Source organism: Lepidochelys kempii, chromosome 9, assembly GCF_965140265.1.
Source record: "Lepidochelys kempii isolate rLepKem1 chromosome 9, rLepKem1.hap2, whole genome shotgun sequence".
In the NCBI taxonomy this organism is placed as follows: Eukaryota; Metazoa; Chordata; order Testudines; family Cheloniidae; genus Lepidochelys; species Lepidochelys kempii.
The window spans coordinates 92,490,470-92,507,898 of NC_133264.1; the positions used below are offsets into that span (position 1 = coordinate 92,490,470).

At 40.0% G+C, this 17,429-nt stretch overlaps 1 protein-coding gene across 8 annotated transcripts in view; it reads right to left on the reverse strand.

The window, feature by feature from the left end:
• The window catches only part of AFF2 (ALF transcription elongation factor 2), a 464,322-nt gene that overhangs the window by 81,983 nt on the left and 364,910 nt on the right, over window positions 1–17,429 (reverse strand). For 7 of the 8 annotated variants that reach the window (XR_012160619.1, XM_073358389.1, XM_073358388.1 and 4 more), the window contains 4 exons: window positions 13,835–13,997; window positions 12,289–13,308; window positions 9,818–9,942; window positions 2,847–3,072 (listed from right to left, as the gene is read on the reverse strand). Coding sequence is in view for 7 of the 8 variants with exons in the window: in XM_073358389.1 (XP_073214490.1) it covers window positions 2,847–3,072; window positions 9,818–9,942; window positions 12,289–13,308; window positions 13,835–13,997 (1,534 nt within the window). In the remaining variant the exon portion in view is untranslated. The remainder of the gene's footprint in view (window positions 1–2,846; window positions 3,073–9,817; window positions 9,943–12,288; window positions 13,309–13,834; window positions 13,998–17,429) is intronic. The other variant, XM_073358387.1, reaches the window with a different exon arrangement.

A 17,429-nucleotide genomic window follows, 5' to 3' on the forward strand; every position in this document is an offset into this window, starting at 1 on the left:
CGAGGCCCTTATTAAAAGTGTTGGGAGGGGAAAGAGATCCCGGAGCATTGGCTGATTATAAGCTAGAGCTACAACATAAGGCAATTGGAACTCGTTTGTGAACTCTGTTTATAATCAGATGAACTAAATTACAGATTAAGCAATGAACTACGGAAAAGCCCTATAATACCTTTTAGTGGGTGAATATTTCAGATACCAACTCAGTGGATAAATCAAGCATGTATCTGATGGATGATGTTGGGACTGAGGGAGGAAACAGCCTGGCTGTTTACATAGCACTGTTTATTTGCCGACATATGCAGTTCATTTTGGCATTGATTTTGGTGGAAGGCATGTGTACTGCTCTTGCAGTTTGAAGTAAAGTGACATGATGATAGAAAGCAATAGGGACAAGTGAATAAGGTAAAGTAAATTGTCAGTTACATTCTAATGCAACTTGCATGTTTTCATTTTACAATACTAGGTTGGCAACCTTTCATGACATGGGAAATTGTGAAAAATGGGGCCAAACACACCCATTTCTGCAATGGTCAAAAGGCAATGGAAGCAAACAAGAAAATCTTGCATTACGGTAACTCCATAATTAGGGGTCCTTTCTAAAATGGTCTTAAAATTAAGCATAAATTACCATTTTTCTTTAAAAGTAGGTGTCCAATTGCTGTGAAATTTCATACCGGGTTAATTTTCATGCCCCTTGAATTTTCTAAGCAGTTTTCTTTTTCTTTTCATAGATGTTTAAGAAGAAGCCTTTGAAACTGGCTAAAAAGTTTCCTTTGCAGCCCTACTTTTCACCGTTGACCGATATCTATTAAAAACCCCATTGCCTATCCAGACAAAACTTGGCAGAGAGGAGGCCCCTGAGGAGAACTGCTCAAATGGGAAGATTTTTAAAAGAATGTGGAATTTATGGTCATTTTTAGCTGTTATTCTCATAATAGCTCAAGTTTATGGACTGTGCACACAAACTAACCTGATTGATGGAGGCCAGGTGCATGCAAGCCAGATAGATGGGAGAGTCTGGGTGCACAAAAGTCTGATTGATGGGACGTGGGGGTGATGGACACATACAAGCCTCACTGGTTGATGGGGACCAGGTGCACATTAGTGTGACTGGTTCAGAGGAGGAGAACGAGAGGGACTGGGCATGAGCAGGCCTGGTTGGTTGATGCTTAGGGAGTGAGTACATGCAAGCGTGACTATTTGATTGAAAAGGGGGGAATGGGGGGAGGGAGGGAGAGAGATTGGTCCACACAAGCCTGATTGATGGGGTCCAATGCAGGCAAACCTGATTGATGGTAAGTTCAAACCTGATTGGGTGGACATAAAACCTTCCTCAGGAGGAGCTATGCTTTTCTGTCAGATTTTATCCTACAGCAGAGAAGGCCTCATGTGCAGCTGCTGATGAATAAAAAATATTCTCCTGTTGCACTTCTAATGTCCCCAAATCCCCTCCCCTCACCCCTCATTCAACGCCTGCCCCTAATTAAGCATGACAAGAAACCAAGGGAGTTCCCACACAAAAGACTTTGTTGTGAAGTGTGAAGCACTGCTACACATAGAACATGCCTGACACGAAAGCAAGGAGATTGGAAGTGAGGCCACCTAGCAGCACATAACATCTTCTCTTTCACTCACAGCTATCTACCCCTTGTGATGTCAGCTACCTTATACCACGGAACATGAATGGCAACCGCCACTGTACCCTCCAGAGGGATGCCAGCCTCGCATCACTCCTTCTGCACATGCTCCTTTACCTACCTATCTTCTCCTGCCACAGTCAACTCCTACGCCAAACATCAACAACTGCCAGTATTGGGGGATAGAGTAATCTGGTAGAAGGGTGTACCCATACAGGCGACAGCAGGGCAGAGTTCAGATTCAGAGGGGTAGCAGTGTTAGTCTGTATCCACAAAAACAACGAGGAATCCGGTGGCACCTTAAAGACTAGCAGATTTATCTGGGCATAAGCTTTTGTGGGTAAAAAAACACTTCTTCAGATGCAAACCACTTCCTCAGAAGGAGTTCAGATTGTGTCACATGGTCTGTAGTTTACTGGGAAAGCGTATGCGTGGGGGTGGAGGACGAGAGGGTCTGTAAAGTTAGGAACTTAACTTGTTATTTCTTTGCTATTGTGGGTTTGTGTCAGGCATTTAGTGGATGTAACAACCCTAACTACTCCACAACAGAGAGTTTTGTGTATTATGTAGGTATCCCAGTCAGAAAGGACTTGAGTTGGCAGAAACCGAATCAAAGCAAATAAAGGGAAGGAGGAAAGCAGATGAAGGCAGATGAGAAAAAAAGCAAATCAGGAGGCAGCTTGTGGTAGAAATGCAGGCGCTCAGATAGTTGGTTCGTGAGTGTGGTACACACAGGCAATTTTTCATTGGGTTTTTACTGGGCGGTCAGTTCAATCTGCAATGCTTAGTTTAGCCCCAGTGCTTAATTACCAGTTGAGAATTTGGGGATATTCGTCATAAGAAATATGCAAACATTATAGAAAATTCGTCAAAGAAGATTTTTTTTCTTTATGTGTGTGGTTAAAACTACACAGGCAGGAGGAGTAATTGCAGATACTCCGCTGCTGTAAATCTAGCCTATAAAGCTGAGGGACCAGGTGTTCTAGTCAGTTACACACGATGTCAAATGGATGCTTAATGCCGATCTAAAAGTGGAACTTGCAAGAGAGCTTGTGTACTGCTCTCAAACGCTCCACGCCTAGCTGCTCTTCAGTGGGGCTACAGAAGGATTTAAACAGACATTAAAAAAAAGAGAGAATCAAACAGAATAAAGCCTAGTTACTTTTGTTTTATCATGTTCACTTTCAGCAGCTCCGACCAGTTACTTACACAGATTCCTTTGGGGTTCGAAGAGGATTTGTTCTCATTCTTTCCGAATTTAGACGAAGAGGAAGAGCTGCCGGTCTGCAAGGAGTTTGTGATGCTGTTCTCTTGGCTGAAGGAGCTGTTGTCACTGCTGTGACGCCTGTGTGCTGGCTCATCCAGCAGCGGGGATAACGGAGGAGGGAATGACTTCTCTTCTCTTTTCTTAGTCACCTTTTTAACTGAACTCCCGCTGCGGAGAAACAGACAAGAAGTGGTTGGGTGACAAGCCTTTGGGTATTTTTATATTCTCTACCTCGCCAAACACTTGATATTACCTAACTGGAGGCCAGATTCTGCCCTCATATGACTATGAGTAGCAGGAGGCCAGTGAAGGCATAAAAGTTACTCCTGCCTTCTTTGCCTCTTCAATGACAGCAAAGACCTTTTGTTTCAGGGGGACTATTTTGTCTGATTGTGTTAATACTGTTGTGGACACTTTAAACACTATATTGAGTCAGTCATCATCACAGAAGGCATAGGGGCCTTGATCCCCCAAAGCACTTAAGCAGATGCTTAACTTTATACATAGGAGTAGCCCTATTTGAGGTTAAAGGAACTATTCTCATGCGTAAAGATAAAAATTTTAAATGCATTGCTGGACTGGGGCCCATATGCCTGCTCTTAGCAAATATCCATCATACAGTACAGCATGTGAACGAACAAAATGGTTGTAACAGCCACCAAATAATAACCATAACAATAACATGACATTAGTTCACCTGACAAGTAAAACGGATGTGACCCACTACAGAAAATGATTTAGAGCAGCTGGCAAAAGCTCTTGAGCGAATACCAGTTAATGAATGAACTTGGTTTGGAAAATAACTATGTCTTTAACATGAAAGCTGACACAATGCTATGGCTGACTGCCTGTTTTGTATAGAAGAATGGTCACTAGCGTAAAAACTGCAGCTATGTAACCCCCCCTGACTGTTTAACATGTTCATTTGGTCATGGATTTTTATTTTAGTTACTGTCCTAGTCCAGTCTATGAAGATTACTTGAATTTTAATCTTTTCTTAGACAACTAATATTGCACTACAAAGTCATTTACTTTTCATCATTATTGAGTAAAATTTTCAATAGCAAATTAAGTTAACAAAAATTTATGTGTCCCTCTTAGTCAATTTCAGTAAGTGTCAGGAATTATAGATTTACAATACCTCAAAGCAGCAAATCAGAGAGGAACAAGCAATGCAAGCTGCCTAATTTGTCAATCTGGTGATACTCAACACCATCCTCTTTATTCCAGCCTGGCTGTATTCCACAATGTTACCAATTTTAATGATAATTGTGTCTATTTCAATCATTTTCTAATTGTGGCTTTTGTGTCAATTTTAATAATATGGACGTGTATTAATATTCCCGAAACCTTAGCAGACTATAATCAAACAAAAACCCGATACACTGTACTGTCATTGCCACTCAGACTCATTTTCAATACGATTAATATGTGGCTAAAACTATCCTGTTTAAAGCTCTTCATTATATGAAAGCTCTTCAGAACAAGGGACCTTCACCAGCATCGCCTGTCTACGGCGGTACCATAGGAAGGTTACGGATACTGATTGCACAGCAGACTGTTTTACTCAGAAACCAGGTTGGGCAGCTGAATAAGACCAAATGAAAACCGCTGTGTACCAGGCAGCGGAGGGAACTGCCAGGGAAGGTTGGGGAAGATTTGCCATTTTCAGAAAATTCTCATTCAAAGCCTTCCTTGCATCCCGCTGATCTCCAAAATGCATTGTGGAGCTCATGTGAATTACCACAGTCCTAGGTTATAGCAACACTCAGACACACGTTTGTTATCTCATTGTGCAGTTGGGAAACCAGACACAGGAAGGCCACACAGTGAGACCAAGTTAGTGGCAGAGCTGGGAGCAGGACACTCACACCTCCTGATTCTTAGACCAGCGTCGTATCCATTGGACCATACTGTGAGTGAAGAGATAGACTGGCGGCTCTGGCCTAGCCCAAGATCCATCCATCCATGTGTGTGCCCGCGCCAATAGGGTACTGGAAGGTAGGTGGGAAATGGAGTCCACTTGTGAAAGAAAAGTTAGGGTAGAGTCTGTGATCCTGTCCCCACATTGGAAAGTCTGAGGGGCTCTTCTTCTCCCCAGTAAACATTTTGTTGAAGAAAAGGGAGTTGGGTCTGATGGGCCCACTTAAAAAGTTTTTGCAGAAAGACTGAAGGTCAATCAATCCCCCACTTTAGGACCTAATCCAGCCCCTGCTTTAGGATGTCAAGGTTGCTCAGAGACTCCCTTGATAGTTTCGTAATCCAGCTTTTGGAATTCAGGCTATGTGGACTCTATGACCTTTGGAAGGGGGCAATCTTAGGCAGCCACATAACAACCTTGCTAACATTACCCAGTTGCTGCTACTAAGGGGGAAGTAAATGACATCTAGAATAGGCTCAGCGTTGGTGGTTGTGTAGCTGGAAAAGGCAGCAGCTGCCAGGACAGCTGTCTATTCTCTTGGCTAGCGTTCTTATATATTTCAGAGAGCTGGCCTCCATTTTTGGGGCACTGCCTTCAATTTTGCACCCACACTTCAGTTGTGGGCTCAAACCTCAGTTACAGGTGCAGCTACTCAGATTTGGCATACAAATCATTCCGTGGGAGGCGGGGCCTCAACCTAGCCACCCCAAAAATATTCCTCTGTGTGTGTGCGTGAGTGAGAGTGAGTGTGTATGTGTATATACACACACACACACGGGGATATTTAACTATATCTCTATATAAAAAATAAAACAGCAAAAGCCCTTTGACTGTTTCAGCCCCAGCTGCAGTTATTCATTTTCTTAGTTGCCCTTTCAAGCCAAACAGGGTTTCAGAGAAATTAAACTGATAGCTTTTGTAGCAGTGTTGTCTACTTCAGACTCATGATGTTCACAATAACCTCCGTGAAGTCAATTGTTACCAGTAGTTAACTGGACTGTAACTTTGCTTTGGGTTGTTAATGAGCTAACAAACTGGTCTTTCATTGCAGTAATCACTAATTTTGAATGAATTTATTGCAATAAACACCTGGACTCAATGATTTAATTTGCTGACATGATTATTAGTTAAATTATATTTATAATCAAGAGAGAAACATAAAAATGCATGAAAAAAATACAAGCAGAACTGATAGTCTTGTGGCTGCAGGGTTTAATCTTTGTGTCAGAGAAGGCCAATTATCAAGGAATGAGAAATCTCCCTGTCTGTTTTTTTTCAGTCTTGTTTATTGTAGGGTATGAACCAAGCCACAAGGGAGCCTGTGTATGAAGGATGAAGAATTTTCATCTACTCTCGAATTTCAAGAGGCCATTCTTTACCCTTACTTTATCCACTCATTGTAGTCTGCTATAGTATCTCTGGCCCATTAGTGAGACAAAGCCATTGTCTATGCCAATCACTTGGCTTTACCTTCCTTCCACTCTCCCTGTCCCCAAAGAAATGCTTCACACTGATGGTGTATCTAATCTTCTGCAGGGGGTTAGCAGGGAAAGGTCACTCTCACATGAGGTTAGACCATGTGGCAGCAACTGAATGAAGCTAAAGTCTTTGTCCCAGATGTACTAGGATAGTTTTATTGTGAACAACACTATAATGAAAGCTGTCGTGACTACCCAAGGGACCAGCAAATCTATGTTGCCTAGTACAGGTGCATCTTTAACGAAAGGTCAAACAAACCTATACTGAAAATCTTAGAAATACTCTAAAATGACTGCTTAAGACAGACTCTTGTCTGCTCGCTGTTGTGCATGTTTGGGCTGTATGGGCTTAATTTGAAAACCAGAACCCCATATCTGCAAATAACTGATGCTGTTGTTACACATGTGCAAATGCTGGCAAGGAGCTGTCTAATAACTGGACTGTGCCCGCAAATTAGGTAGCCAGACATTAATTGCCATCACCTGCATGTGCTATTAATTACACCTGCAAAATTGGTCTTGCAAGTAAATACCTGTATTAACAAAGATAATAAAATAATAACAAAAATAAAATTGCTCGTGCAAAATGGTTGGCTGATCTATTAAATTAAAAAAAAGCTCTGTATGCTTAGTGTCCAAAGCAATCTCTGGAAAACAGACATTTAGGTCAACTTGAAATCCTATACTCTTGGAATACAATACTTAATTTCTGAACCACTAAATACTCTCTCCTCTCTGCTTCTGTTATCCTGTGGACTTAATAAGAAAAGATTGTACAAAAATGTTATTTGTCTGCCCTAAAATGAAAAACCAAGATGGAGTTAATACAATTTTCATCAAATATGTATAAAATTAATGCATCCAATCCTCCCTAACTTACAAACTTTACAATTCACAGTAAAAAAAAAAAAAAATTAAAAAAATGGTGGTCTCCTCCCACTTTTCAGAAAGATTTAGTATCCTAGGGAATGACCCTAAACCCACAAGTGAACGGAAAGACTCCCATTGACTTCAAGCCCCTAGTGTAATATGGAGGTTTCATGTTACTAAAAATACATTCGCTAGCACGTTATGACATATTAGAAATAATTAAAATTGAACTGCAATTATTAAAATAAGTATATATAGTATATCTTGGTTCAGATCTGGGAAAAGGCAAACACTCAGGATTATGTATAAGAATATACAAGCACATGGATGCCTAATTGTTTATGCAATTACTATGGCTGCATAATGAAAAAGGGGTATTTGTGTGTGCAAGTGGTTATTAGGTGCATAACTGACCATCTGAGCATGCCAATACCCAGTTTACTTGTGCAATTATGGAAACAGCATGTGCAAATTAGGCATTTAATTTCCAAAACATTGATGCATGTGGCTTTCTAAAAACCTGTCTTTGTGATATGGTCTCCTTGCTTGTTCTCTTGTTTCTGTTCACTGACGGCCAGGTTTAAAGGTAATTAGTTACTTTTGAAAATCCTAGTAGGCACCTATTGCATTGCTGGGCACCTAAATACTTTTAAAAATATAACTCCCTGGATCCTGATACTTCAATCGGATCTGTGTGGGTGGATCCTTGTGCCCAATGAGAGTCTGCATACATGCAAAGATTAATTCACTCGGATTGTGGGATTGGGCTTTACTTGCTATTTCACAATAGTTCTCATAATAATTAAATACAGATTATTAAGGCTCTACTGTATTAATATGTAGAACCTTTGGGAATAAAATTTGGGGCTTAAGTGACATGCCTCTCTTTTACTATTTTGCAACTGCAGTGTTATTTCCCCCCTACCTTTGAATCAGTGACTGGTTTGGACTCATTTTTTGTAGCTTATCCCTGATGGAAAATAGAACTGCTCCTGAATGCTTAAAAATAATCTGGGGCTATGCAGAAATTTGTCATTACACATTCAATCCCCTAGTTTTGGGATCAGGGTTGATCTACATTCAGCTGCACATCACTGGGAGTTGCAGACCTGCATGATCAAACAACATAGGATTTGTTTAAAATGAACTTGGAAGATATTAATAATGAACTCGACGTGATCCAGGCCTCAATCACGTCAGTGGCTAAGGAGTCAAAAAATTTTGGTTCACAATTCACAGCGGGCGAGAGAAAAAGCTAACATATGGAAATAACTATTGATGGACACAATTATATTTTAACCGAGAATACCAAAGGCTTGAAAGCTCTAAGGAATCAAATTAATGACCTGGAAAACAAGCTCAAATTAAGAAACATCAGGTTGGGGGTGGATCCCTAGGGCTTATTTGAGACAGGGAAAGAATTTTTTTTGTAATGGATAATGGAACTGGTGGGGATGGATAATTTTTGATTCCCTCTGCAATATATCTCAGCTCATTGTATTTTCAGGAATGACAACTGGGAACACCCATTATCATGCTTACTAAATGTGTAACATTTTATGGACCACACCATCACCTGCAAATCATCTGCCTTTTCCAGACTCAATGACATAGAGGACCAGACTCTGATCTAATTTTCAGTGGTGTAATTCTGGACAAAGTGGAGTTACTCTAACTAAAGCAGTATAAATAAGATTATAATCTGCTCTGTGGACTTCCTAATGGCTTTAAAAGATGTGAATTAAATAATTAAATTCAGAACTTCTCCATAAATTTAAATATTGACACTGTGATACCTTTTCCCCAAGATCATGTACTTTCTGGGCCTGAATCTTTGCTTGCCCCAGTGGAAAACAGAAGTTACACCTCTGAAACCAATAAAAGTGCAAAACTGATAGGCTTTCTCTCTATTTACAGAATGTTAATCCTGTGATTATAATACTATTAAATGTAATTCATGTGGTGCCTGATTGCTGATGCATTATAGGCATTTCAAACAAAATGCAATACTTCAGAGAGATACCAATTATACGGTTATATGTACCCTGGAAAATAAAGTGCTACTCAAAGTTAAGTACTTTCTACTAGCTTTGTACTGTAGGAGGTTAACATGCCAGGACTCCACTCGGCATTTGGCAGGACTGCTCCATAGTTCAGGCAGAATCATATTTAGAATAAGGACTTTGTTCCATAACTAGAATCAGACAATACTGTAACAAAACCAACATTTTATTTTATATACATCTATTTATAAGGGCCAAATCCTGATCCCACTGAGGTTAATGGCAAAGCCACTGTTGGTGTCAGTAAAACCAAGATTTGGCTCTCAGAAAACAGATTTCTTTTTCAGTAGAAAATTCCCGGTGTTCAGGGTAGGTATAATCAGGGCAGCATGGACCTGGCTGAGAGGACAGGATACACGTGTATATCCACCCTTCAGTGCCTCGGTGATATTGTGGTTTCCGCGAGCCCAGCAAAAGGATAGCTCAAGTCCATTCAGAAAACATGGATCCCTCTACGTGACAGATGGGAGCAATGACACCAAGCCACTGGGCAACAGCCATGCTTTATCACAGAGTTCCATAACAAATGCTTTCAAAGAGCATGGTTATTAATTCACAGCTTAGTATTAAGAAATACTTACTCTTTAGTGCTGGTTAATCTGTGATTAGGTATCGGAGAAATACACGGTGGAAGTAGGCATGAGGCTGAGGTGTCCTCAAGGCGCTGTTTCTTGGTTTCAACAAATGTATCCAAGCTTTCGGACTGCTTGAACAAAACAAGAACAGCTTGAAAAATGCCGCATCTAAGCACAAATTCACCTTACCATTAAGAGAACGTCAAGAATCTCAGCATAATTCCTTTGTAGTAGCAGCAGCTAAAATACTGATATCTAAGAGAAGTGAAAATAACTAAAAAAAAAAAAGGCCTAAATGTGCTGATCTGTGTTGCAAACACATGACTAAGTTATATAAAAACTAACCCAGATGGATAATTGTAAAGCAAATGCCTCACTTTACTATAGTTTGCTTCTGTATTGCATCATAAATAATCAAGATCTAAGGACCTGATCCTGCAAAATCTTATTCACATGAATATCTTTTACTCATTAATATACTTGAAGTCAATGAGACAACTTTCATGAGTAAGGATTACACAGATGACTGAGAGGCTGCAGGCCTGAGCCCTGAAGTGGTAGTGATTAGCAAGGGGTAGATGGTTCAAAATTTACCTTGACAGATTCCCTGTTGCATGACCTCAGTGCCTGAACTAAGAAGATATAAGTAAAGCTGATTACTGCTCTGTCACTGGAACCTTCATACCGTCTCTCAAGCCCATGAGCTTGTGCCTTAAATAAATCTTTTAATAAAATGATTTTGAAACCCAAATCAGCCTCTTCATGCCATGTTTTAAACACGTGCAGCACAAACCCTAATTAACTTGCTTTCTCCTGCGTCACCGTGAGCAGTGATACTGATGAGCATACAACAACCAAAATGGAAGAGAAAGGGCTATTTTAATACTCAGCTGAGTATTTTCATTCTAGTGGAATGTCCAAGCACCCAGAGAGTGTACCTTTTCATCTTGGCAGTTCCTGATCCAAAGCCCCAGCTAATGCAGTGAGGAGGTTCCCCCTCTCTTTTAGATAACTCATCATATTCCTTGAGCCCTAGGTTTAGCTACCGGTATTGTAGTCTTCTTCTAGCCAGGATTCTTACTAAAAATCGCCCCACTGAGTTAGCAAATCTACAAGTTATTAGCATATTATTCGCATAAACCCCAGCACACAAAATACATATTCACACAATGCCTTTCTTTCTGCATAATTTTAATGCATAAGCCAGAGTAAAACCAGAGATTCAGCTCCTGCAGATCTTATTCGTGAATATTCCCACCTAAGTCAATGTGAGTATTCACATGAGTAAGGGCTGCAAGCCTTTGTATGTATTAACTCCCTCCTTTATCATCAGACTACTCTAAATCAGCATTTTAATGCAGTTCAAGAGGCCAATAGAACTGACAGCTGAAGTCACATTCCCAGTGATTTATAAAATTTGGGGTATAAAAATATTAAATGATGTCTTCTCTCTGAAAGACCAGAGCATAACCATTTCAGCTGGAAAATCCCTCTACAAAAATTCATTTATGATATAAAACCTCCCTTTCTTTTCTGAAAGCACATTTTAGTTTGAAGCATACTGTCATATCCCACAAGACAGGATACCCTTGGGCATAAATAACATAAAACACATGATAAAACATAAAAAGAAAAGGAGGACTTGTGGCACCTTAGAGACTAACCAATTTATTTGAGCATAAGCTTTCGTGAGCTACAGCTCACTTCGTTGGATGTGAAATGTAGCTCACGAAAGCTTATGCTCAAATAAATTGGTTAGTCTCTAAGGTGCCACAAGTACTCCTTTTCTTTTTGCGAATACAGACTAACACGGCTGTTACTCTGAAACCTGTCATGATAAAACATAGTCCCTTAAGTCAAAATATATTCTTCATTTCAGGTAGTTGCAAAGGGGGAGCAGCTAGTTAAGCAAATCATATTTCTATAAATCACATTTGTTTATATAACAAAATTATATATTTAAAGTCAGAATTCATCAGTGGCATAAGCCGCACTACTCCACTGACTTGAATGAAGCAGTGCCTAACTCAGTGGTGAATCAGCTTGTAACTCTCCAGACAATAAAAACCTGCCTTCCGAACAGAAGTCACATTTTCTGGGTACAATCAAACCTCTGTAATTTGCACTAGTTCTTGGGAATCCCACTGCAGATTACTGACCACTGCAAATGAATGGGTAAGTGCGACACATCACCAAATATACATAGTTCATTGATTTTGACAATTAGAGTTTGGTTTTAAATAGTTTATGATGAAAATTCACAATGCACTGGTAAATGTTGTGTAGCATCTTTTGTAAAAAAAAAATCATATTTTGGTAATATGATAGCTCTACAGAACTGTCTCTTCAATTAAATCTTTGTGGAGAGGTTTTGGGGCGGGTATGAAGAAATGCAGATCACCGAGGTTCTATCTGGTACCTACTTAGCTGACACACGGAAATGGAGTGGTTTCCCTTGGACTATAAAAATGACTTACCTTGTGCTTCCTTTTGGATTTTGTGGAGGGCTTTTCAGCGGCTGTGGTGGGGGACTCTCGAGATTGTCGCCTGTGTTTCACATTTGCCTCTCGTGGTTCGGTTTTCACAGCCGCGGTCTCACAAGGCTCTTGTCCAGGTATTCTAGAGAGTAAACTAAGATCTATTTTCACCCAAAGGGATTTGAGTTCTTCATATTCCCTCAGCGGGGACAGAAGTTCATTTTGCACAATTGGGATCGGTGAAAAGAGTTGTTCCTCTAAATCATTGCTGGTCTGGTCTATTGATGTGTTGCTGCTGTTGCTAGTTAAACTACTTACACTGAGGATGTTACTACTGGAGTCCTTTACTTTGATGCCATTGGCAGGACCACTGAAAGCTGGTAATGTTTTAGCCTGCAGGCTCTCTTCCTGGTCTGTGTTTGAATCAGAAGTAGATGAATCGGTTTCAATAAATTCACGGGATTTAGGGACAGTTTTGCTCGGGCCTCTGTACTTTTTCTTCTCAGAAGCAAGTCCCGTGCTAGTCCTTGGTTCTTTTCTTGGAGCTGTCTTTCCAACGGCTGCTTTTGTGCGAACCTTTGGCTGCTCTGGTGGTTCCTGTGTATCTTTTTCTTTGGGAGTGTTGCTGGTATTATTTGGTTTGGGCCAGTTATACTCTTCTACACTGGAAGTCCTTTCTACCTTTTTGGGTTGTTTTTTCCCAGGAGTCCTTTGTGAAGTTGGCTCATTATGAGCTGGTGACTTCTGCTTGGAGCTTTTTGTCTCTGGAGTTTTCTGGGCAACTCGTGGTTTGGCTTTCTCCCGGATGGGACTAAGGACGGCCCTGTCTTTGGAATCGGTCTGGGGCAGACTGTTATTAAGCTTCCCTTTATTTTGTCCTTCAGTCTGTTGGCTGCTCTGAGGCTGAGAACTGTTCTCGCTATGAGTCTCATTTTGGTTGTTGATAATGGTCTTGTTATGGGGATTCACTTTATTTAGCCATTTATCCAGCTGCCACTTGTTTGTTGAGGGAGGTTCAGGCTGCAGATCGAAGAACGATAGGAAACAAATCTTAGAGAAGCAATGTATTTTAGTTTAAACCACAATTACATTTTTAACACAGCCTTTTTATTTCAGTCAATCAGTGATTATTGCTACTTTTACTATAGAATGTATGGTTAATTAGGCTTCCTTAGCTAGTTTACAATGTGGCCCTGGAGAAATTTAATACAATGAAAAAGTTAAGCAGGTCCCTGAAGATATAATTTTTGTTATGTTGCCTTTCCTTCGTCCCAGACAAATACTGTGTCGAAAAAATCTTCTCTGGTACTGGACAAAAATCTAAATATTTCTCTGAAGTAACTGAAATGTGGGCCAGAAGGTTTCCCCCAAAGCTAAAAAGAGTGTGTGGATCATGTGTTTGACAGCATAAAGGGAGAAGAAAGCAAATAACAATAAACAGAATAGAACTTTTATGTTTTCTGAAGGATAAAAGGATTTCGCTTTCAGTGACAAGGCTTTTTCCTGAGAGTGTGCTGGGAGAAGGGACTTGAATTCATAGCTTTACCTCCGGAGTTGCACTGCGCGACTCTTCGTTACGCTCACTGTCACTGGAGCTGCTTTCGCTGTCGGAATCGGACTCGGAGCTGCTCTCGGACTCACTGGAGCTCCCGGAGCCTCCGCTGGAATGTGCTAAAACTGCACCGTGTGCTGTCTGCAGAGGAAGGCCACTGCGGGGAAAGACAGACATTCAGCTGAATATGCTCCTTGCCCAATTTTTATGTTAAAAGTCTAACCTAGGAAAATTGATGGTGATGACCCTGGTCATGTAGTCCGTACTCCGCCACAATTCCCATTCACTTCATTTTGACTCCACAAAGTCTCAAATGGGAATTTTGCTCTGCAAGGACTGAAAGATCTCGCTACCATTTGTAAATGCTTTGGGTTTATGCTTCATGGGACACATTTATGATGCTGTTAATAATAAATAATAAATCATAATAAATAATAATAATAATAATAATAACAATCCAATGAGAAACAGCTTAGTGCCACAAGTTTGAGCTTATTAGGGTTGCAAAAGCTAACACTCATACTTAAATAATTTACAAATGGAAAAAAATTTTTTGTCAGTACATTTATAATTGATGTCCAAATGAGAGACATTAGGCAACTAATATTGGACATAACGCTTCATTTTAAATGAATGCTTTTTAGTGTTTTACACTGTAGGATACAAAAGCTACAGATTTATGACAACTCTCCAGAGGTTCCACGGATTCTTTATTTGTAGTTGGTTTTTCTACTCATGTTTGTGAGCATGGAGCTCCTGTTGGAAATGAACATTCCTAGAGCACTTACTTTTCAGCACTGTCCCCCTCCCCTTCCAGTTTATGAAAAGACCCTCTGCTGTCATCTTTTTCAGCATTTATTTTAACACCAATGGGTGTAAAGGAACCCCGTTTTTAGTATTATGGAAGTTTGCCAATCAGAGTCTTTAAAAACTCATTTTTAATTTTCAGATTTTTGTCAGAGAGATAACCATAAGATTTTATGTCTGTTCAACTGATCTATACTGCAACTGATTGATTTTAAATTTGTGAAGCTGACAAAGCAAAGTGTTTGAAAACGGACACAATTTGCTAGTACTCCTTTATGGATATCCAATTCTTCACCTTAATATATCAGATGATGTGTGAGTCCCATACAGAAACATCTTTGCAAGCCTAGGGGTTTTCTGTGAGCGATAATCCTTACTTTACCCTCTCGTAACTTTCTATTCTCCTTTTTTCCAAGGACTCCAGCCACGTATGGAAGTGCTCTCCCTGACCACAATCAAACCAGTTCAACACAGGTGAGTACACGAGGAACCCTCACAAGAAAGATGCAGTAACCAACGAACTTGGACTGGTGAGGGCCATAAAAATTCTGTGTCTGATTCCATTCCACAATAGTCGGTGGAAATGCTGCCCCTGACTTCAATGGCAGCCAATCTACCCCTTAATTCTTCCCTCTTTCTAACCTACTTTCTCTTTACACCCATGTACTTAGCTGTTTGTATACCCCATACCTCACCCCATGGCTGGAAGGTAATTACCTTTCTAAGCACTGCAATGCCCCTCCCCCTCTCACCACTAGTGGGAGTGGAAAAGTCTTCTCACAACATGCCCTCCCATCCTTAAAGAGATTCCTCTTCTGATCTAAATGTTAATGATTACATCTCAAGTGAACTATGCAGATGTAAAGGGCCCTGCTTGGACAGGAACGAAAAAAAAAAACAAATGAAGTTGTAACTTGCAAGTTTCAAGTATGCTAGCAAGGTGGCTAATATCAAGATACTGGTAATAAACTAACATGTATGTGCACCATTGCCCTCTGTTGGATGGTATCAGAACTGTCCAGATTTGCATTATAGTTCCTCTTTTAATAGCTAGTGCAGATTCTCCTTTGGCACTAGAGATAGAGATTGATGCTTTCTGGAACTGAAGGGTCTAATCATCTATCCCTGGCATAGCTGTTAAGGCTTGAGTAGCCACAGTTTCCAGTATAGCAGCAACCATCAAATTCCTAAGTGATCGTGAACTTATCACAATATTAATTAATTGTTTCCTACTTGTCACTGACCCACTGACTCACTTTGGCCCTTATTTGGGAAAGCATCTCTAGTCAGGAAAGGTGCTTAGTCCTATTGAAGTCAATGTGACTTCAGCCCATGCTTACAGTTAAGAACATGCTAAAGTGCTTTGCCGAATTGAGGCCTAAGAATGGAGGTTACAAAAATGCAGGATGAAAGTCTGATCAGGTACCTGTCCTGCCATTTTAATAGTTTTGTTATATTTACAAATGTGTCTCATGTCCACTGACAAAACATCTGAGTGCTTTGTGGTTCATTATGAGACCAACTATCTGCTTGGGTAGTAATAGACCACTAACCTAGTTGCTCATTAAATGCACAAAAGAATTTTTAAAAACCCAAACAAAAAACAAAAAACCCAAACAAAAACCAAGCCAAACCAAACCAAACCCAGGGAAACTTCACTCCAATAATTTTAATAGTAGAATCTGTCAAAAAAAAATATCAAATGAACATTTTTGCCCACAAGAAAAAGAAATGGATTAGCCAACATCAAAATTTTAGGAATATGGTGATTTTGACCATTTTGTTTTTGATTTTTTGGGGGCATTACTGAATTTGCAAATGAAATTAGACATTTTGTGCTTCATTTCAATTTTTGTAAACCAAAAAATTCCAGTTTTCCTTTTCAGTTTCGGGATTTTGTTTGGGGGAGGGGGTCTTTCCATCTGGAGACAAAAATTCATTTTTCACATTTTCCCCCTGCTTTCTAACTAGTAAAAGACAGAAAACAGTAACAAAGTGTTGGAATATGAGGAAAAACCTTCTTGCCAACTAGAAAAGGGGGGAAACAGTAAAAATGGGTGACAGCTAGGTTTTTCCCTCCTCTTCGCACTTTCTACCTTTTCCCCTGCTTTCCAGTGGAAAAGAGGTCAGAAAAAGCGAGAGAAAAGGGGACAAATCCATGAAAATCCTCAAATCGAATTGGAAAACCAAAATTTTTCAGTTTTCAAAAATGAAAATAAACCACAAAATGTTGACATGTCAATGTGATGATAAATACTTTCATCTGAAAATGTCAAAATGTTTTGGATTGACATTTCTGAATTGAAAATTTTTGGACCTTTTTGTTTTGTGAAAAGTTTCAGTATTTCAGCTTGTCATGCCCATTCAGGATGGAAACAAATGTTGAAACCTCACAATTTCCTGACCTGCTGATATGATTAGCCAGATATATCTATGAGGAAATATGCAAGCTTTATGTGGTGCTCTTAGAGTTCACAAATGTGGGTTCTGGCTGAATGACAGAGCAAATAAATTAAATAATAATAATACCCTGCTTTTATCTAGTGTTTTTCCTCAGTAGAGATCAAAGTGCATTACCAAGGAGATAAGCACCATTATCCCCATTTTACAGATGGGGAAACTGAGGCATAGGGTGGTGACCGGACTTGGCCAAGGTCAATAAGCAGGCCAGTGGCCAAACCAGGAATATAATCCATGTCTCCTGAGTCTCAGTTCTGGGCTCTATACCTTAGAAATGCTCTGTTGAGGGCAGTGGAAAGTTCACTCTACATTATATCTGATA